Here is a 22,035-nt window from a genome sequence, read left to right on the forward strand (position 1 = left end):
GTTGAGGTTACTGAAGACTGCTAATGTACGTGTTGGAAGTTAATTTTTGTTCCATATAAACTTAGTTTTTGCTTTAAAAATCTTTGGTTTTGTAGGTGATATATGACATGATAAAATGAGGCTTGGTGATCAGAACAGAAGGTGTACTTTGTTCTGAGAGCCTGTGGTTTTCTATCCTCAGAATAAATGGTAGAAATATTTTGGAGCAGGGGGAGAAAAAGAGGATAAAAAGGTTAGGAGAGCTGATTCTGAGGTGGTGTAGCTGCCTGTAATAATGAAGTGCCAGACTTCACCCTGTAGTTAATTAAATTGCTTTTAAAGAATGCAATAATGGAATAACATTACTGAGTACACTGCATAAGTAATTGTATATCGCTCTGTGTCTGTAGAGCTAAATTAAATATATTAAATAAGATCTCAGAGGGTCAATTATGATGATAGTACAAGTACTGACAATGCAACAAGTAGTGACATTAATTTCATGAATGTTGCATAGGTATAAATCATCTCAGTATTTGTTCCATTATATTGCCACAGAAATTGTAGGAGAATGGGTAGTACTCAGATGGTTGATTACTATTTATGTTATTGTATTAGACTGTATTTACAGGCAAGGCTTCTCTCATTATATTATACTTTGGCACTTTATTGCAAGACTTCTCATCTGTTACTGTATTGTGAGATCTCAGCAATTCATCCAGCACAAATAGTTTCAAAGTAGACATTGCAATTAAAAGGATGTGTTGTGTAAAGCATTTCAGGGCTGTCTCCGATTTTGAAGATTAATACCAAATTAATGAACTTTTGTCTTAGAAGCACTCTGGTCTGAGCAACAGTGCCAGGAAGTAAGGATAACAGATTATTCATTAGGGAGCTAATATTAATATGAGTTGCAGAAATCATAAACTGGATCTAAACCCTCAACCATAAAACCCAACATAATAAAACTGAAAAAAAAAAAACCCACAATAATTTGTGGGACATACTGTTTAGCTTACTAGAGGGAAGGTTGTCTGCCTTGATTGCCAAATTTGTCTCTTATGGTGCCAGAAACTCAGCAGTCAGTTTGCTGCCTGCCTCTTGTTCCTAGCAGCATGGTACACAGCACTGTATCCTCCTTCTGCACTGCTGCAGTTGCCTGCTCTCTGAGAAAGGCCAGACTCAGATAGCACTGAGCCTGGGCCTCAAGGACATCATCCCCAAAACAGGTCAGCAAAAAGGAGACTGGAGTAACAGAGAAAACAATGAAAATAGAATTAATAATTCTGTCAGAAATGTGGTTCTTTGTTCTTGGGGTGAGAAAGGGTGGTGCCATTTGAAAGTACTGCACAGCAGTATGGATTTTTGTCATGTAATGCCCAAAGTAAGCTGCATGTAGGTTGCAAGAAATCAATACTCTCACAGTGTAGGGTAGGGCTTCACAACATTATTCCTTACTAGGTTATTGATATTCGTAAGTGTCTCCAGTAAAGCCCTAAAGAAGATTTAGTAGAGGACTCCTGTATTTTTCCTGTTTACAGCAAAGAAGTTGTTAAATGACACACACTGCACTATATAACCTAGAGAATCATAATTCATATTTGTGAAAGAAGTTGCAATGCTGAGATAATGAAACCGTCAAGGGTTCACAAAATAGACTTACTGAGCACTAGCAGGAAAGGCCTTTTGTTACATTTATGCTTGAATTTCAGCACACACCTATTAAAAGGTTGATTTTGATATCCTAAAACTCAATTAAAATTAAAATCCACTTACTTTTTCGTATCAAAAATGGAAGATGTAAAGCAGAAAAACTCCTTTATTTCTCAGTGTTCTCTTTTTATAGTCTGTTTTCTTTAGGCTTCACAGCAAAGTTTATAATTACTACCAAACTTGGCAAAATTTGCTTTCATTTTGAGAATGATGGGAGTGAAGATCTCTCAAAGATCGAGTTGGTCAGTTGGAAGTCTCCAGCCCAGCCTCCTGCTTAAAGCATAGCTAGTTGTAGTATCTGAAGAGGTTGCCCAGGGCTTTATCCACCTGGGTCTTGAAAACCTCCAAGGATGGAAACTGGACTGCTCTGGGCAACCTGCTCTACTGCTGGGGTGTCCTTTTGGGAATAAAGGGGTTTCCCTGTATCCGGTAAGAACTGTTCTTGTTTCAGTTTGGCCATTGTCTTTTGACCCGCCACCACTGCAAAGAACCTGACTTTGTCCCTTGAGAACTTCCCTGTATAGTACTGAGAACTGCTGTAAGATTCCCTGAAGCCATCTCTGCTCCAGACTGAACAATCCAGCTCCTTTATGTCATCTGCACTTGCCCTCTTTGTGGCCCTCCCCTGGACACACTCAAGAGATGTGTAGTGCAACTATTGGGATTGGCAACTTCTTTCTAGACAAGCCTCTGAGTAGAGTTAGTTTCTGAAGGTGAGAACCATCTAAACAAATACAATGCACGTGGATGGTCCCAAATTAACAGTAACTTACCCTATAGCATAATAGGTGCCACAGAACTGAATACTGGCCTCCATTTACTGTGTCATATTATCCACTCTGTTGCCATGTTACCCTGTACTTAATCTCCTGTTTAGCAAGGGTACGCAGGATATTTCAGCTATAGCTGAAACAAACAGCTGAAGGTGTTTTATTAACCTTCAAAATAAATGTGTATGTGTCTTTCATGAACCTTGTCACTGGTACTTTGTGTAGGAGTCGGTCACTCACTGAAATTGAGGATTATTAAGAACTTTGAAAGAATGAAAAGAACTCTGTAGTAAAGTGATGGTAGTTTAGAGATGCTGAGCTTTAAAATGGCATTTTCCTCACCAATATGCAAATTAAACAAATCAGCTTACAGGAAAATACCGTTTAGAATATTTGCATTAAAAATAGTGATATTCAACAAAATTATACTTTCCTGTTTGTATTTACGTGTTTTTTTAATGCCAAAGCAGAGTGTGTAGTTTACTTTCCTGTTGCAAAGAATAGTCTTAGTGTCAAGACAGTAAGAAGAATAATAGCATATGGCCCTACTACTCTACTGCCTTCAGTTAACTTGAGCATTCTGTCAGATTTATTAGGAGTAATTTTGTGCTTATTGACTTCAGCAGATTTCTTTCTTCTGTAAAGATGTCATCCAAACCAAATTTTAAGCTTAAAAAACGTTCATCACTTAAAAAAAAAAAAAAAAAAAAAAAAAAAGAAATGGTAGATAAGATAAAAATACTAGCAGTGACAATCAAAGATTATTTAAGCTTAATTTTGGGCAAAGAAAACCAGCATAAAAACTGTTTTCTGCACTGTCTTCACTTTTAGTTGATCATTGAAATGTGCTCTTCTATCTAATACTCAGGTGGTTGTAGTTCCCTCTTGCTGTGCATAATTTCAGTGTTATGTGGTATGTACAGCAAGTGTCTGCTGTACCAACTATTTTCTCCTCCTCCCTGCAGGTGTAACATACTTGCTTAGCTGTTCCCAAATGAGGGTCATTTTTGATCAGGGTGATAATCAGTTTGACAATGTTTGTAAAGTTCTCCCAGAATTCTGTTGCTTTCATCAAAAAACTGCTGACCCATCCAGTTTTTCTGGAATGGTTGGAAGGCCATTTTGGTATTTGCTTCAAAAGCATGAGTTGTTCCTTTTAAAAAGATCTTTGCATTGTGTAAAACAAATATGCTTTGGACAAAAAAATGGCAGTTTTTAAGTAGGCCTCCTGTATGACACTAGAGCTTTCTGCCTTGAGGAGGTTTTCTTAACTTGGGATAGTATTGTTATGTCCAAAAGAAACAGAATTTATGGAATAGGCAATTTTCTGATGTATTTCTGCAGTTTGAATTGTATCAGATTTTCTTCCTTGCTGGAATTCACTATTCTGTTCTTGTAAGTGCCAGGGTGGAAATTAGCTCTGCAATTACAAAAAATAAATGTAAAAACACAGTAGTGAAATCTTTTCTTCCAAAGTGATGCAGCAAGTAACTAATCCAATCCTGCAGCTGTTGTTGCAGCTCTAATTAAAGGTAGGTACACATCATAGAATACCTCACTGAAGTAATTTCCTAATCTTGGTCTTCTTAATTGATCAAAACCTGAGACCCTGAATACCATATTTGCTTTGTATTTTCCCATGTGCAAAACATGCTTCTGCTGCAAAATGGGCAAGTTGGGGAAATGTACACACACCCCTATTTAAAAAAGAAAAAACAAAAAAAGAAAAAAGTTTAATACATTTAAAGGTCAGACTATTCCATGACCTTTATGGAATCCACTCTTTCTGAATCAAAACCTGTAGTTTATGGTCAAACATTTATTTTGGTTTATGTAAATCATTATGCAGAAATTATCACTGTTAAAGACTCTTTTACATATTGTATGTATCAAATGTGTATCATATGCATTGTTCAAATTTGGCACTCTTCTCCAGCAGCTGAGCCTAATTATGTTTGTGTTTAATAGATCAGTTGATTGTTGCTAAGAGTAAATGGGGAGCCTAATGGGGACATTCAAGAGTCTTGATTGTTGCTAAGAGTAAATGGGGAGCCTAATGGGGACATTCAAGAGTCACCTCTGGTTTGTAGGGAATGCACAAATGGATGCCCATTTGGTCATCAGGTCACGACTGTGGCTTTGCATCTATGTACTCAAATTCTGGTAAGGACTCTTCAGACAGCACAAGCTTCAGGTTTCAAAATATAATCCCTATTCCAACACTGGAAGTGAAACCTACATTTTCTTTCAAGACTACTCAATGCTTTGCAGAATTACTCCAGATTTAATAAGCCTAATGGTTTAAGAACAATTCTACTAGTGAAGACAGAGCCCCCTGTTCATTCCGAGGTGAAATATCTGCACAATAGTGCACATGCATCCTTCTTATTGTCACCAATTTACTAGCCTACTTGCTTATGTGTTTAGTTCTCTACCTTCCTCTTCATAGAGATAGATTTGGTCATTCTAGTAAGTGTTGGGTTTTAGTTTTTATTACATGTTCTTGTGGCTTTTTTTCTGCAACTTTTCCAGTTTAGTCGAATTTGCAGCCACAAAATGCTGCAAACATGTGAATATCTTAGCTATCCACCCTAGAAAAGTGTTGGAATTATTTTTGAGGGCTGTGCTGTGGGTTTTGGATATTTCATGTACTTGTATCAGTGTACACTAATGCATCCATTCAGGATATTTCTCTTACATTTAAATTGATCCTAGAATGCAAAAAAAATGAGCACCCATTTCTTGAAGATCTGAAGAAAAGGAAAGCCTAGGAAGAAATTAGGGAGTTCAGTGGAAGGGGGAGCAGGTAATGAAACAGACTATTTGAAAACAGATTATTTTTGGATCTTTTTACCTACCATACTTGATCTGTCTTGACAGTTTTCTTCTTAGATGCAAGTGAAACAAGATGGATAAATAAATAGGGTGAATAAGTCGTTCAGTTAACACTGTATCTCAGAAACAAGACCAAGCAGTAGGCACAATCTGAAAGTGATCAGATCCCTGGAGTCAAGATAAACATTTGTGTTTTCAGTCATTAGATAAAGAAATATAATCTGTGCTGAAGAAAAACATGTTTGGGTTTTACTTTCAAAAAGTCAGTAAAGAAAATTAGGTGGTGCATTGGCACATTACCTAATATTTTTGAAGAATGGGATTCTTTGATGCTATTTAGTTCCTCTCTGACTGATGGATTTGTAAAGACTATTTATTGACAGGTGACATGTAATGAAGAGGTCAAGTTAGTTCCTTTTCTCTTATTCAGGAGTTGTCTTTTTACCTTAACTGATTGTTTCCATTGTTATTTTATTTTTATTTTATGTAAGTTATCTCTCTTTTGTATTTCTATTGTTTTAAATACGTTTGGCCTAAATCAAAATTTTAGTTCTAAGCAGGTGGGATTCAAAACAGGTAATTTGTAAAACTGACTGGAGACATAACTTTTACCTGATTGCATGCAATAGCATTTTAGCTGAGTGAGGTAAATATTTCAGTTCCAGAATGAGTACTTGCAACTTAACAATTACACCTTCAAAGTTGATATACAGGTAGTTTAAAGATTAATGAAAATGGTAAAATCTGCTCTGATATCTGTGAAAGATTTTATTTGGTTTGAATTTGCACGTGAGATATCTCATTGGAACTTTTCATGAAAACTAGTGGATAAAAGTTTTACCTTTAGAAGTTACATAGTGTATTTTCCTCTTATTTCCTTTCAACATAGTTCTTCCCAATTTACTAATGATATGTCAACAGCACGAGATTTCTATGTTTATCTCCAAAATACCATTAAAGGGACATTGCTTTTCCAAATCAGACGTACTTTATCCCTGTGCATTGAAGGGTGTTGGTAGCTGGTGTTCAGCATGCTGATCTTCCTGAGCCAAGCTCTCCCAAGCTGAGGAGGCTTTGTCCCAGTAAGAGTGCCTCTAGGTCTTCTGTGTCCGCTTATTAGCTACTTCAAGCTCTTGAGCCATTAGCTTTAGAGAAAATGATGAAAGATTGAGAAGCCGTGTGTGCAAAAATTTTCTCTGATTTTTTTTTTTTTATGCATACTGTAATTTTATTTTGAAGGTTTTTCCACAGCATTCATACTGCTTTTTTTACCCTCACTTTTTTATTGGGTTTCCTTTTCCTCATAAAACCAGTCACTGCACACACATGGTTTAACCCCGGTCAGCAAAAAAGTTCTACACACCCACTTGCTGATTCACCCCTTTAGTGGGATGCAGGAGAGAACTGGAAAGAAGTAAATCCTTGTGTGTTGAAATAAGAACAGTTTAATAATTGAAGCAAAGTAGAATATAATAATAATATAGGCATACTATTGGTAGTTGTAACAATAATTGTAAGTAAAAGGAGAGAGAGAGAGAGAGAGAGAGAGAAGTAAAACACAAGAAAATAAGTGATGCACATTGCAGTTTCTGACCACTCACTGACCAATGCCCAGACAGTCCCTGAGCAGTGACTGGGCCCTCCCAGCCAACTCCCCTCAGTTTACACACCAAGCATGACATTCTGCAGTATGGAATATCCCTTTGGCCAGTTTGGGTCAGTTTTTGTCCTAATTGTGCTTCCTCCCACTTTCTCACGCACCTGCTCACTGGCAGAGCATGCAACACTGAAAAAGTCCTTCACTTGGGGTAACCACTACTTAGCATCAACCACATCAGTTTGCTATTAACATTATTCTGATACTAAATCCCAACCACAGCATGGTACCCTCTGTTAGGAACAAAATCAACTTGATTCCAGACAAAACCAAGACAACCCACAACACAACATTTTGCTGGACTTTGGTACTTGTGACAAGCGTCACACAGGTGATCACTTGATTTCTCAAAAAGAAGATCTGATGAGTATATAAACTGAGTATATAAACTCATATATATATATATATATATATATATATATGAGTTTATACAATACAGTAATTTATGTCTTTCCTGTTTGATTCAGGTCATTGCCATTGTTATGGATATGTTTACAGATGTGGATATTTTTAGAGAAATCGTGGAGGCATCTGCTAGAGGGATTGCAGTTTATATCCTGCTTGATGAATCGAACTTCAGTCACTTTCTGAAGATGACAGAGAAACAAGGATGTCAAGTTCAGAGGCTCAGGGTAAGGCATCCTGTCTTCTGTTGCATGAACATTCACAACTTACTTCTCCACAGCCCACTGAAAAGTGACTATTACTGGAAAAGTGGTTATTGAATACTGATTTTTCAAATTAACAACCAGGTGTAAATATGTAGGCTCTCAGCAGAACTTCAGAACTTCTCAGTATGGTTTTCAAGTGTCAAAACAAGAGCATTTCATAGAATGACATAATTTTCATGTATAATTTATAAAATTGTTTTCCATTATTGTGTATTTAGGAATACTGCATGCTTGAAAAAATATGCTTTTTTTTCCTTTCTCTTACAGTTGCCTGAAAAGAAAGTAATAAAACTGAGATTAATTAATAAATTGTGTACTTAATTTTATGATTTCTTCTTTAAGGTTATGCATTAAAATACTTAAGGAAGTCCAAGATTCCATGTTATTAGTGTTTTCCTGAAAAATCCATATTTTCATATCTGTACTTTGTCCTATTGCTTTTACACATTAAATATGTAATTTTGTCCTGTAAGAGAGATAACAACATGATATTTACATTTTCATGAGATGTCCTTCTCTGCCCAAATGTTTATCAGGGATTGGAATATAAACCATGAGCTGCACTGAACTGACATAAGTGCTTCATAAATACCTCTAGATTTCCTCTACTCTTGGCAGTTCTAAAGAAGTTCAGGGATGTTGTCAGAGTCTCCTTGCAAAGTTCTGAGCGCTGCCTTAGCTCATGTTTCCATGTGAAATTCCTTTCCTCTGTGACTAGTTAAGCTATGTTCATGCCAGTCAAAAGTATTATAAAAACTCTTTTTACCAGCACCTATTTTAAGAACCCAGTCCAGGAATTGGATAGAGATGTGGTATATTTGTGAGGATAATGACGACTTTTTGGTAGATGTTTGGCACAAACTCTGTTTTATACCCATTTTTACTCTGGAATGTTGACTTATGTCCTCAGAAGTATTCCCACTCTACTTTCTATGCTTGTTTCTTGTGTATGATTGTGGGGTTGCTATCTGGTGGCCTAATACCTAATACAGAGCTGTGGGAACTTTTGGAAAAGAAAAAAACAAAAAACACCAAAACTGTGGTGTTTTCTAAACACTGGTAGTGGTTGCCTTAATGAAGTCAATATTTGGCAATACTTCCATACTCTGGAACTTGCGATACCACCATTTGCTGATTACTTGGGTTAATTATGCCACTGAGTTTGCCAAAAATGGTCTGTGTCTGTACATGGAATGAGCTTTGTTCTTCCAAAATAAAAAAAAAAAAAAAATTAGGACTATGGCTTTCAAGTGATGTCTTAAAAATGCCATATGTATTTCCAAATTAATTCCATGCAGTGTGTATCCACAGCTGTTTCAAAACTTACCTTCTTTGAATTTAAGGTTGTCTTTTTAAGGCATTTCTACAGACTTTTAGCTATTTATACTGTGGTTGAAAGAATCAATATACATAGATTAGAGTGGATTTTGTATGGATTAGTGTAGATTGGAGAGGTTTGTATGTAGCCTCTTCAGTGACACTTTGTTTTATACATTTCTGGTTTCTGGTGGGAGAAATAAAATACGTCTTTATTCTGCAAGGTTAATTTAGAATACTTTGAGTTTTATCAGAAAATAATAAAACACATGCCATTACTAAGCAGTAATCCTGTTCTGTGCTGAGTTTCCAGTTTAGCTTGTAATAAAGCTGTTCAAATTAATGGTCTTCTCATCCATGGGCTACTCCCAGTGACTGTTGCTCGGAGAATAGCAGTTTATTACTCCTGCACTCCTCCTGTGCATTTTTAGAGGATAAAAGTGGAATGCGGGTTACTATGAAAGAACAGCCAGTATTTTGAAGATGTTTTCTCCCTTTCCCTTTTTCATATCACTCAAGGTTTGGAAAAAAAATAAACATCTTCAACTTTTTGTACCCTTGGCTTCTGGTATTGCCCTTCTGTTCAATGAAGGCAAGAAGGGAACAGAGTCATATGGGGTCTATTCCTTTTCCTGAAGATGTAGCACCAGCAACATTGGTTTTGTTATTGTCTCCCATAATTTTGTTCAGTCTTGTTGGAGTACAGATGATGCTTCTTAGTCCATACACTCGTGATGAGTTCAGAGCAGAGCTTTTCAGACTCAGCACCTCTGTCTCTTTTTCTGTCCCTTTGAATCAGTAAAGAAAACGAGATGTAGTGATGGGCAAAACTGTATTTTTAAATTCATATTTACAACTAAGCAGTCTTATGTATGGAAGAAAATGAGGATTTTTTTAATAAATCTTCATTAAATGTCTCTTCAGACAGTTTTTCTCATCTGTAGTCTGATTCCATATTCAGAGCATGTTTCCTTCTTTATTGAAACATAACTGAAAAAAATGGATGGACAATATATTCTATCATTATTTTGTGAATTCTGTATAGGAAACTATGAAATCAGGGGATTACTATGATTGTTTTTAGTCTTTCCTGCAGCATCTTTTCATGTAGGTTGATTTTTACTTAATATTCATCTTTACTTAATATTCATCACATCCATCATTGGAGCTCAAATAATTCCTTTCCTGTACTTCCCCATTTCTCTTTTCCAGTTTCATTAGTTTTCTGACTGTACTACATTTGTCCTTAGTTTTTAATGTGTTTCTTTTTTTTTTTTCTCTACCTAAGAATCTTTGAATAACTTTGTTTTGTCTGACTTGCTTGGTCAGCAATTCCTTTGCATAGAAAGGTGAAGAGTTATTACAGATTAAAACTTTTTTTCCCAGTGATTTTTCAGAAACAAATAGGTAATTTTTTTTTCTGCTAATGACAGGTATTTTATTTGATATGAGGGGAGACATGGTGGAGGTTCTGTGCTCTGGAGGAGCCTCTCTTTTATTCTTCTGCAAATAATGAAGAGTGGGACAATTTTCATTTTGCTACAGGAGGTTATTGAAAGCAGTTTGGCAGGACCTGTTTATTACCTGATAATCCCATCAGCATTTTTAATGAATTGCGGGAAAGGGAAAATTAAACCACTAACTGATTTTACTTTCCTTCTGTAAAGTCTACTCCCAGATATGCATGTTTAAATACACAGTAGGAGCTGCTCTTGAGACCTGCTTGCAGTCGGTCTTTTCTCATCAGTGTTACCAAAATCATCAAAAGTTTTCCAGTACTTCCACATCTAAGGCAAATTTGGTTATTGAATAGCCACTGACAGCATAATGTTGTGTCTGTGAGCGAACTTCTGTGATAAGGACCAGACTCCTGTCAAGTCTTGAGTGGTCATTGAATCATGTTTGAAGTCAGAAGAGAAGCGAACTTGAAAACTACTTGGCATTTGTATAGCACATATATGGTCAATAGCTACTTTTTAAACTGACAATCTGTCACAAGTGGAGTCATCCAGGGATCAATTCTGGGCCCCAAGCTGTTTAATACCCTCATAAGTGATCTGGATGAGAGGATCAAGTGTACCCTGACAGTTTACCAGATGGAGTGAATAAGTGGGCACTTTGGAAGGGAGAGCCACCCTGCAGGGGGACCTGGATTAGCTGTAGGAGTGGGCTAGCAAGACCCTTACAAACTTCAGGAAGGATGAGGGTAAAGTTTTGCACCTGGGAAAGCATAATCCAGGAATGCAACGCAGGCTGGGATATAACCACCTGGGGTTCTGCTAATAACAAGCTCCATGGGAGCGAGCAGCATGCTGCTCCTGCAAGGAAAGCCAACAGGGTGCTGGGCTCATCAGCAATGGTATCACCAGCAGAGACAAATCATTGTCCTACTCTGCTCAGCATTCGTCACTTGGAATAGTGTGTTCAGTTTTCATCTCCACTACTTAAAAATATGTGGACAGCCTGGAGAAGGTCCAGAGAAGGGCCTCAAAGATGATTCAAGGACTGGGAAGCTGCCATATGAGCAAAGGCTGAGAGAATTGAGTTTTTCTAGGTTTTAGAAGAAAAAGGGAGACATTATCACTGTGTTCTAGCATGGAAAGAGAGGCTACAAAGAAGATGGAGACTCATTTGTTACAAGGAGTCACATGGAAGGGATGAAGGGTCTTTCCTGGAGAGATTCCAAAAGGAAACTTTGTCACAGTGAGAACAATCAGCCACTGAAATAATTTCCCTGGGGTAGTGTTGGATTCCTCAACACGGGACACTTTTAAGACTCAAATGGGCAGGTGCTGGGCCATCTTGACCAGACTGTGCTTTTGCAAAGAATGGATGGATCAGATGATCCTTGAGGTCCCTTCCAATCTGGTATTCTATCATTCTATAACCTGTTTTGTCTTACTAGAGAAGAGAATACCAGATAATAAATAATTTTAGTAATGAGGAACAATATTTTTCCTTTAAAACTATTTTTCCTTTAAAACTGTTAGGCTAAACATTAGGTAGACATCCATTTTCTTCTTTGTGCATATTCTTGACAGCAAGTATGGGGCAATAATGGAAGACTGATAAAAGCAGTGCCTACAAATAAAAAGTGCTGAAACGAAATGTTTGAGACTGGTATACTCACTGTATTTACCTATCTTATAGGACTGATTTTACTAAGCAAAATAAAGGTGTAGGGGTGAATAATACCAAAAATTTAAATTATGGTTATGTGTCACTCTCTGGAATGAAAATGCACAGAAAATGTACATAAAAAGAGGTCAGAGCTTGTTTCTTGTTCATCACTGGGTGTCATTTAACTGGATAGCACTGATGGCTATCCTTAAACTGCAGCCACTGGATGTTTTAAATGTTCCTGAGTGTCCTATAAAATCTTGGACAAGAGAGAATATCCTCTGGCTTCAAAACTCTCCATTCATAAATGAATGATTGTTTTAGTCACAGTGATGCCGTGATGAGTGGCACACTGCTGTTGGGCGTCCTATAGCCTGTGGATGAAACCAGGCAGGAGGGTGAAGCCCAGCATGTCATACTGTCAGATGGGGCTTGTAATTCAGTATGTGTATGTTTGCTGCTTCTAATACCAAGTGGAATGCATTGTTGCTATATATCCTCAAATATGGTTTGAGTGACTTGGGATTTTGGGTGATTATTAAAAGTGTGCAATCCTGGCAACTGATTAAGAGGGTTTGAACCTGGTGAAGAATGCTGGATGAACTGTGCAGGAAAAGGAAGTGTTATATGAGAAAGCTGAGCATGATCTCTGCCACTTGTCATGCTCCCAGCTGGCAATGGATGACCTACCTACCAAGGGAGGAAAAGAGCTCAGAATCAGGGAATAGGGATGGAAAAGATACAGGAGGAAAAATACTGAAAAGAAGGTAAACAAAAGGGAGAACAGAGTGACTACAGTGCCTACATTTTTTTTAACCCCCCCAGGAATTTAATGTAAATAGTTCTATTCCTTTTTTACATATGCCTACTTAAAAGTTATATTTCAACTTACATATACCTAAGGCAAAGCTTTTTTTGTGTGTGTAGTATAGTAATTTGCAAGCCATTAGACTTGGTTGTGCCTGCAGCATGGATTCCCAAATGATATCCTGTCCAATACTGATCAGACCTTATCTAAGTAAGATTTAATGTGTTCAACTGGCATATCTTTAGGCCAGCATTGCTTGTTACGGGTACCTGAGAATGTATAAGCTGCTCTCAAGTTACCTTTTTCAAATTATAATGACATAAATATGTTTAAATATAATTAAATATAAGTCTGAAATACACATATAATTATGTGGTATATAGAACTGGATAAAACAGTCATCAAAGTAAATGCAAATTTCATTACTAATTCACAAGATTTTATTAAAATAAGGGGTTACTATTATGGTTATCTCTAGAATGGGTAAATTTCAGTATTTTCTTCTTTTTCAGGAATTACTATTTCCGTAGCACTTATCTTTCAAATAAAACGTTTTAATATAATTAGTTAAAGCTTGAAAAGCTGCTGGTGAAAAAAATATTTTCTTCAACGGGCTTGTTCCAAGTTCATCAAAATCACTTTGGAAAGGCAAGAAAATTGACTTTCATCAATAAGAAAACTTCTAATTGAGATGCAGAAAAAGACAGAACATTAGGTTGGCAAAAAGAATTAGCAGTTAGAGATGCAAATTTATGTTAACCTGGCAATCAGTAATGCAAATTGGGTTGTTAATTCTTTTGTAGCTGTTTCTGAAAATAGACCTAACTATCCACCTGTATTTTTGCTTTTCAGTTTTTTACCTTTTAAAATTTTACAACACTTCTAGATAATACTTGTTTTATTTATCTATTTAAAAGATAAACTTTATATTTTACAATTGCTAGACGTATAGCTGAGAAAAAAAAAAAGTAATTCTTAAATGCTTTGTGTATTTTAACTGAGTTGAATTTGTATTCAAAGCTTGACAAAAATGCAAAGCAAAAGCTCACCTAATGGTGAATGAAGTTTAAAGAACTTTGATAGCTTGAGTTAAACCCTAATTTTCTAGCTCAGCAGCTTTTAAGTGTAACTCTTGCTTCTGTGGTTTGATTTTTCATTTGATAAAAGTTTCAAGATACCAGCACTGAAATATGCACTGATTTAGAAAGCATGTGTTATTTGGAAGTGTGCTTTCATGTCATGATATTTTTTCCTGTTCCTGAATTTTCTATTTGGAAAGATAAAGTTCATTGGATTCTAGTAGATATTAACCTTAAAACTCCTACAATTTCTAGCTACTAGAACTTCATATGTTTTAGGCAAATGTAGAAGTGCTCCCATAGATAATGAAGGCTTATGTCCCTGTGTTGCAAATTCAGTCATACTTTATAGACTGAAATTTTAAATGAATTTGTAAATTTGAACATCTCTACAGCTTCCTGAGGATGGGAAGTGAAGAAAGAGATGCTGGTGTCTTTCCCCTGGTATCCAGGATGCATGGGAATCCGTCAGCCCACCACAGGAGGTTTAGACTGGACATCAGGAAGCATTTTTTTACTGAGGGAGTTGTTAAACAGTGAATAGGCTTCCTAGGAAAGTGATCAGTGCCCTAAGCCTGTCAGTGCATGAGAGGCATTTGGACAGTGGCCTTAATAATTTGCTTTAACTTTTGGTCAGTCCTGAATTTGTCAGGTAGTTGACTAGATGATCATTGTACATCCTTCCCATCTGAAACAGTCCTGTCCTGTCCTTTCCTGCCCCATCCCATCCCATCCCATCCCATCCCATCCCATCCCATCCCATCCCATCCCATCCCATCCCATCCCATCCCATCCCATCCCATCCTTTCCTGCTTATTTAATCTTCCTGATTTTGCTGGATTTACCACATACACAGTGTTTTGCGTTTGCTCCATGAACAGCCCTTCCACCTGTAGCTGACCTTTACAGAGCATGTCTGCCATGATCTTCAGCCTGCCCTTGTAGCAGTCCTGTGAAGCATCATACCCCTGTGTATTCCCAGGTCTTATATTCCACCATTTCCATATGTACAGACTATGTAATAACTGTGTAGATTCTTGGTTTTTTGCTGCCAATGCTAAATTATGAATTTTACTCCCACTGGAAAATTTAGGGTTGCTAGAAAAACTATCCCAAGGCTAGAAACTACAGTAAGTATTGTGATCATTCACAGTTATATTCCAAGCAACTTTTATGTCTTTAGAATAATTTTGTGACTCACAGTTACATGAGGTAGATGCTTGTAGGTTGGTTTGCATTAAATATAAATTTTAGTTTTTCTATAAGCACCTTTTGCGTAACAATTTCTGTTAAATGCCATTTTTTTCTACATCCCCATAAGAACTTTTTGAAAACAATTATTAATACAGTCTGTGAGATGCAGTAAAAACTTCTTCCAAATTTTCTATTTCTGTGACCATAAAAAAACCAGTGGCAATAGAGAGGGAAAAATTGCAAGATGCTGACTTAGCTGAATCAGTTTCATCAGTAGTTTGGGGTAAAAATTGACCACATTTTTGAGATGTGGTGTGGAAAATTTCCCAAGTGCCACTTACTGAGTTTGCATGAATAAAACACAAAGCTTAATTCAAAATTAACTGCTGCATTGAGTTCATGCTAGCTATGCATGTTAGTGTCTCTGAATTTAAAATGTGATTGATCTCATGGTGCAAAGCTGATAGATAAATTTTATTGGTGGTAAAACTGCAAGGGATTCTGGCACAAAGTGCTATCAGTGGATTATTTCAGAGTAGGGTATATGTAATTGTGGACACAAAAGCCTTGTTCAATTAAAATGAAAGTGAACCTGGCTCTTTTAAATGTTCTCTATGATTAGCTGAGATACTTGGAAATCATATAAACATGTGCATCAGCTGATGGAAATAAATTTTTTTACAGTACAAAAACTTCTTTCCCTTGTTGAAGATACCTTCTGTCAGAACATCTTTCCTGAAGTGGTGGCTATGGAAAAGTGGAATTTTATTTTCTGTGGTCTAGGAAATCTCATCAGTCTTGAAGACAAAACAGTAACTGGCCATTTTGGGTCCCTAGGCAATAAATTTGATCAGCATTTCATTCCCTGCAGAATTTATTAATATGCAATAATGTAACTTTTCTCCTACTGTTCCTCTGAATTTTAGCCCCCTGGATGATAAACATGGACTATAGTAGATGAAGTAAAGTGTTTTGATTGTCTTTTTCAGAATATGAGGGTGCGGACAGTGAGAGGACAAGATTACTATTCTAAAACAGGAGCAAAATTCCATGGAAAAATGGAACAAAAATTTATTCTTGTTGACTGTAAGAAAGTCATATATGGTTCATACAGGTAAGATCAATCACTGAAGTGTCTGTAGCAAACTTGTCATCTCACTACTGCTGCTATAGCAAATTTAGGGATTTTGTATCTGTGAAAATTCTTCTAGGGAATCACGTGGATAAATTTGATTATCTGTATTAAAAGTTGGGTTGTTTTTTTTTCTGTATTAACAAGTTTTCATAGGTACTTATTGTCAACTAGTTTAAAAGATCCTCTGTTCATTTTTCACAAATAAGAAATAAAGGTATAGGTTGTGCTACAGCTGGAGGGTTGGAGTGTTGCTAAAAAAAAAAATCCTGATTTGTCTTACGCTGTCTGAATTATTCTTGTTTAACATTCACTCCAGAAAAATGAGTATCAAAATTATTTCATAAGCTATCTTGGATAGTTCCTCCATGTAATAATCTTCTAAAGCTAACGTTAGAGACTGATTCTGTGGCTCTCTAGTATATGATGGTCAAATTCAAATTTGCCCATGTCTCTGTGTTTGGCTAAGTTTGTGTTCTGTCTTCCTTTGTATTTCTGGTGTATGTGTGCAAAACAGGCTGGAAGAACTTAAAGCCTTGCAGAGCTGGAAAAACCTAAGTTAAAGTAGAGACAAACACATTATTAAATACTTTCTTTCTCTTCATGCTACACTTTGTGCCTTTCCCAAGTGAGTTAGATTCTGCCAGCATAGTGCCTGAGTGCCAGGTCCACAGTCACTGCCTTTCATATTTCCACCACTGTAAGCTTTTGAAAATCTGACCTTTTATTTCCTCCAAGACTCAGCTAGCCCCAAATTCAGACTGACATGTATAAATGGTAGTGAGGTAAGTAACAAGTTCATAAATTACTCAGGGTAAGAGACTGCCTGCCTTAACACCTACACAGTGTCGTACTCTGTGAGAGTGGGATAAGTTTTCTCATTCCAATTTGGAAAACAGCACTACTTGAACGCCTTCCACCACAGGGACTGGAATCATTAATTTCTTTAGAAATTAGGCCTGCTTTGTAAAAGAATCTCATGTTTTGTAACAAGAAAAACAAGTCTTTCTCAATTCTGTCAATGAACTCAATTTAAAGTTCAGGGTTTTTTTCAAATATCGTATGTTATTCTTAATTGTGAGAATTAATAGAAAAAAACTTATACAGCATGATTTGATTTTATCTTGATACACTATAACTTCTGGAAAAATACAAAATCAGAAAAAAAACTTCATCAGTAAGCTATTTTTATGAACAAAACTAATCTATTTTCTAACATCTAGAAAAAAACGCAAGTAAATAATTAATTTTTTTCCTTTTTTAATGGAAATAGGATTTCAAAACAAATTTTTTCTTTGTTGTAACCTACAAATAGTGTTTTTTTACTCCATGATACTAGTCCTGTGCAGGACCCTTAATGTACATGTTAATTTATTTTATCTCATTTTGTAGCTGTAAATTAATTGTAGCTACTTAGCTTTCAGCATATGTTCAGTCTTCTACAGCAGAAAAGAGAAAAAGCATTATCAAAGTATTTTCATGGCAATTAAAATAAATTTTCATATCCAATGCGGTGAGTGCGCATATTAGAAAATGTAAACTTTTTTCAAATTCTGAGATGTGTCTCTATGAAAATGTTTGAAATTAAGTACATTCAAAATTGCTGAAGCAGTCCTGCATGTTATTTCAAATGTAATTTTTTTCACAGCATAATCACACTGTAACATTCTCTGACTGACAAATTTATACAGTGGGTGTAGGTTAGTCCTGCCATAGACTTTGTGGAAGTGATTTTTTTCCATTAGGTATTTGTACTTTACTCTTCTGCATTTGTGAATCCTTTTTTAGAGTACTTTTTTAAGGGCAATTATAAAGGTAGTTATAGACTCATTTCTGCTCCCAGTGAAATCAGTGGAAAATCTCCATCTGAATTTAACTGGTGTTAGATTAGACCTTCTGAGTCCAAATTACATGAACCATGCCCTCGGTTTATTTATTTAGAAGGTATTTTTACAAACCCAAGGTTTGTGTAAAAGCTTTCTTACCAAGAAAGACTACTGTAATACTTTAACTCAAAAGAATTCTATCTAATAATCATTTGTTCTTCTTTCAGCTTTATGTGGTCATTTGAAAAAACAAATCTCAGTATGGTTCAAGTTATCACAGGACAGCTTGTTGAATCCTTTGATGAAGAGTTCAGGACACTGTATGCCCGTTCTTCTGTTCCTAGCTCATTTGCCCCAGAGCTGGTGCGGGTAAACAGTCGCAAGACGCTCTGGGATAATGATACATACCAACATTCAGTGTCTTCCTTGGCTTCAGTTTCTAGCCAAAGAAACCTTTTTGGCAGGCAAGACAATGTTCTCAAGATAGATCCTGTTTGGAAATCCCGTGGAAGATATGCAGCAAATGAAATAGATAAATATGGCTTGAGAAATCAAGCCTATAATAAGCAACCATTTAATACAGGTTTTAATGTTCAAAATCCAATCCAGCAGTATCAACCTAGTGAAAAAAATGAGCACTGGAAGAGGCATAGTTATGCTGGGGAGAAGCCAGAAAGGACACCTTACTTATTGCTTAACAGAGCTATTAACAGAGCAAACCATCAACCAAATACTTGGAAAATGCCATCTGATAGCCTTAGTATTGTGTCATCATTACGAGGAGGATTTGCAAATAACTACAATATTCCCCAGCAAAGTTTTGCTGATCAGTTCTCACGACCAAAGGTAAATCTTGCAGAGAGAAATTCTATTGTGAGGAGATCTTTTAATGGGACAGATAATCATATCCGCCATCTGCAGCAGAGGATGCCAACCCTGGAGCACACAACAAAATCATTCCTACGTAACTGGAGAATAAAGTCCTACTTGAACGATCAGTCAGATTATCCAGTAGAGTCAAATGGGTCAGCCTTGGGTGACAGATATGATGGCTATGACACAGCTGAAAATATTAAAGCTCATGCACTGTACTCTCATTCTCGCTTGCGATCATCATTGGTGTTTCAGCCAACTTTACCTGAACAGCAGGAAGTAAGCAGCTGTGCAAGTTCTTCAAATTCTACTATAATTGGGTCAGAGGGAAGTGCAACACCTAAAGGGACGTCTAACCATGCTTTGAGTGTGGAAAATGGAACGGATAATATTTTAGAGGAGCTTAGCACAAACTTTCCTCTTAAAACAGATGCACCAGAAGCTCACAGAAGTCAGATTGCAGACAACACAAAACCTAGTGTAAATTCAAATGCTGCTGGTGACTCATCATTGTATTTATACACAGGACTGTGTACAGACAAACATGCAGAAAATTTGAAGAACCTTCAAAGTGAAAATATGCTCAAAAGGAGAAGTTTTCCCATGTTTAATTCCAAGTACGTATTGGATCCTGGTACCAACAAGCATGCATCCAATTATGTTTACAGCACATTGACCAGGAATAGACTTAAGCAGCCAGTTAGTCCAAAACTTCCAGAAGACATGCTGAAGAGTGCTAAAAGTTTGCATAGTGTGACCAACCACTCCCCACAGGAGGAAAAGAACCTGGAAGGAGAGCTAAAGAGCCCAACTGCTAGCAAGGCAGTCTCCATGGCAGCTCTTACTGAGGCTAGCAGGGAGGAGTCTAGTAAGGATTGCACATCAAAGAAGGAAAGTAAGAATTCCCCAAGTTTTCTGAAGAAAGGATCCCAGAAACTGCGGTCACTTCTTAATCTCACACCAGACAAGAAGGAAAACTTGTCAAAAAACAAAGGTCCTGCCTTTTACAGAATGTGTAGTAGTTCTGACACATTGGTTTCTGAAGATGAAAATCAAAAACCAAAGATTTCTGAAAATAAGATGGATTCTTCCCCAAGGAGAAAAAGAAATTCATCATCAAATTCTCAAGGTAGTTTGAACAGAAGTAAAGAAGATGTCACTGGAAGTCCAACAAAGTCTCCAAAATCTCCAAAGTCACCGAAATCTCCAAAACCTCCATCTGATGAGAGCAATAAAAAGTGTCCTCTCTTGTGCCCCCTTGAAAGTAAGTTCATAGAAACTGGAGGAGATCCATCTACTCCAAGATTTAATACAGAACAGATTCAGTATCAAGATGCAAAGGAAATCTCCACAGATGCTACTTCTGAAAGTGCTCCTGTTTCTGCTCTCCAAAGAGCAAGTTCAGTGACACCCCAGCTTGGAAGCTCAAAGCACCCAGAAGAGCTGAGATCTCGTTTGAGTGAACGGCGTGTTTATAGTCGCTTTGAGCCATTCTGTAAGATGGAAAATGCCAGCCAACCTGCAGGAAATGCAGCCAACAGCAGTTCACATCTGTCAGATATCAAAAGCAAGACCTTAGGTAATAATTATGGCAGGAGTAACCACATGGTCAGCTACAACTCTACTGCTTACCACCCATTGCAGCCTAATGAAAACAAGCTGAGAGGATTTATGCAAAAATTTGGGAACTTCCTACACAAAAACAAGTAACATTATAATTTTGTTTATTATATTGAAATTCAGCAAGACTCACAAAACTGGACATAATCTTAACTGGACAAAGACTCGTGGATAACTTTTGTAGCGTTTACCTGGATTTCTTCTTGGTTCTAGGACATTGGAATGAGTGTATATATTTTTAAAAATAATTATTCTAGAATTGTTATACTTAAATCTTTACAGAAATTCTGTGTCCAGAAGAGGTCTCAAGGAAGTTGTTTATAGTGTTGATATTGCAAGATTAATTTTATACATTTTCCTTGTGAAGAAAATGCATTCTAGCATACTGTAAGATTAATAAACATGGGGTGAAAAAGATGGGGGATGTTTTTAAACTTCAGATAATACTGTTTCCAAATATTTTCCCTTCAAAAATAGGACAGCACTAGGAATCGTAAATCTTATTTTTTTCAGCATTTATGTACACTTTCAAATGATAAACACAAATGTTAATGCATTGCATGTTACTTACCTTTAATTTCTGGAAACCTATTTAAGGTTTCATTTTGTTAATAATTTACCCCATAGCATCTATTGAAGTGTTTGGGCAGCAGATGGCTCTATCTTACTTTATTGAGTAATTTTCTGTGTAATATGATATTTTTCCGAAGTATTTGGCATACAGATTTGAAAGTGACCTTAATCTGAGTTTTCACGGACTTGTTTACATGGTTAAACTAGTGTGAATTTACAATGAGCATTAAAAAAATATTTATAAAAAAGGTGCCTTGAACATAACCTACAACTTAGTTTAAATATCAATGGGTTAATTACATTTGTACAGCATGCCAGTATTCTGTAATGTCTTTGTTAAAAAAGCTTTTATATTACATTTTTTTGTTTGGTGTGTTAAAAAAAAATATTTCTGTGGACTTCCATTTCTCAGGTAAGTTTTTGGGTTTCACATGGAACAGTCTGTTTTAAATGTTGCCAGATATTTTTGCAACTATGGCTTTAATGGCCTTATGTCAGGATGGCTATTACAAGCCCACGAGGAATTAGGCAGCTAAAAGTGAGATTTGTAAAAATCACCACATCAAACAATAAAACACCCTTCTTGAGAAAAAAAAAAGCATCAGTGAAGGGTGATGGTAGAAGTGTTAAACTTCAGTGAAGGGATTGAGGCACCTAACTGCAGTCTAAGGGACACGCTTGGTTTATCTGAGCCTCTGCAGCATAAAAAAAATCTCAATAATAGGTGACTACAGGTTAGTGCTTAGAAAAACACAGGTGTGGTGATGTGTTTGGTCAGCAGCATGGCATCCACTTGTCATCTGCAGTGCGCAGCCAGAACATTCAACTGACTTACCCTGTCCTGGGTGAGAGGTTTGTGTCTTAGAAG

At 36.6% G+C, this 22,035-nt stretch overlaps 1 protein-coding gene across 1 annotated transcript in view; it reads left to right on the forward strand.

Annotated features, from left to right (window-relative positions):
* FAM83B (family with sequence similarity 83 member B) overlaps positions 1-20,684 on the forward strand; it is a 44,298-nt gene extending 23,614 nt beyond the window's left edge. Inside the window, exons 2-4 of the mRNA XM_062488546.1 lie at positions 7,422-7,586; positions 16,133-16,257; positions 18,329-20,684. Coding sequence (XP_062344530.1) covers positions 7,422-7,586; positions 16,133-16,257; positions 18,329-20,684 — 2,646 coding nt within the window. The remainder of the gene's footprint in view (positions 1-7,421; positions 7,587-16,132; positions 16,258-18,328) is intronic.
* The last annotated feature ends 1,351 nt before the right edge of the window (positions 20,685-22,035 follow it).

The sequence above is a fragment of the Cinclus cinclus genome, chromosome 3 (assembly GCF_963662255.1).
Source record: "Cinclus cinclus chromosome 3, bCinCin1.1, whole genome shotgun sequence".
Taxonomy (NCBI): domain Eukaryota; kingdom Metazoa; phylum Chordata; class Aves; order Passeriformes; family Cinclidae; genus Cinclus; species Cinclus cinclus.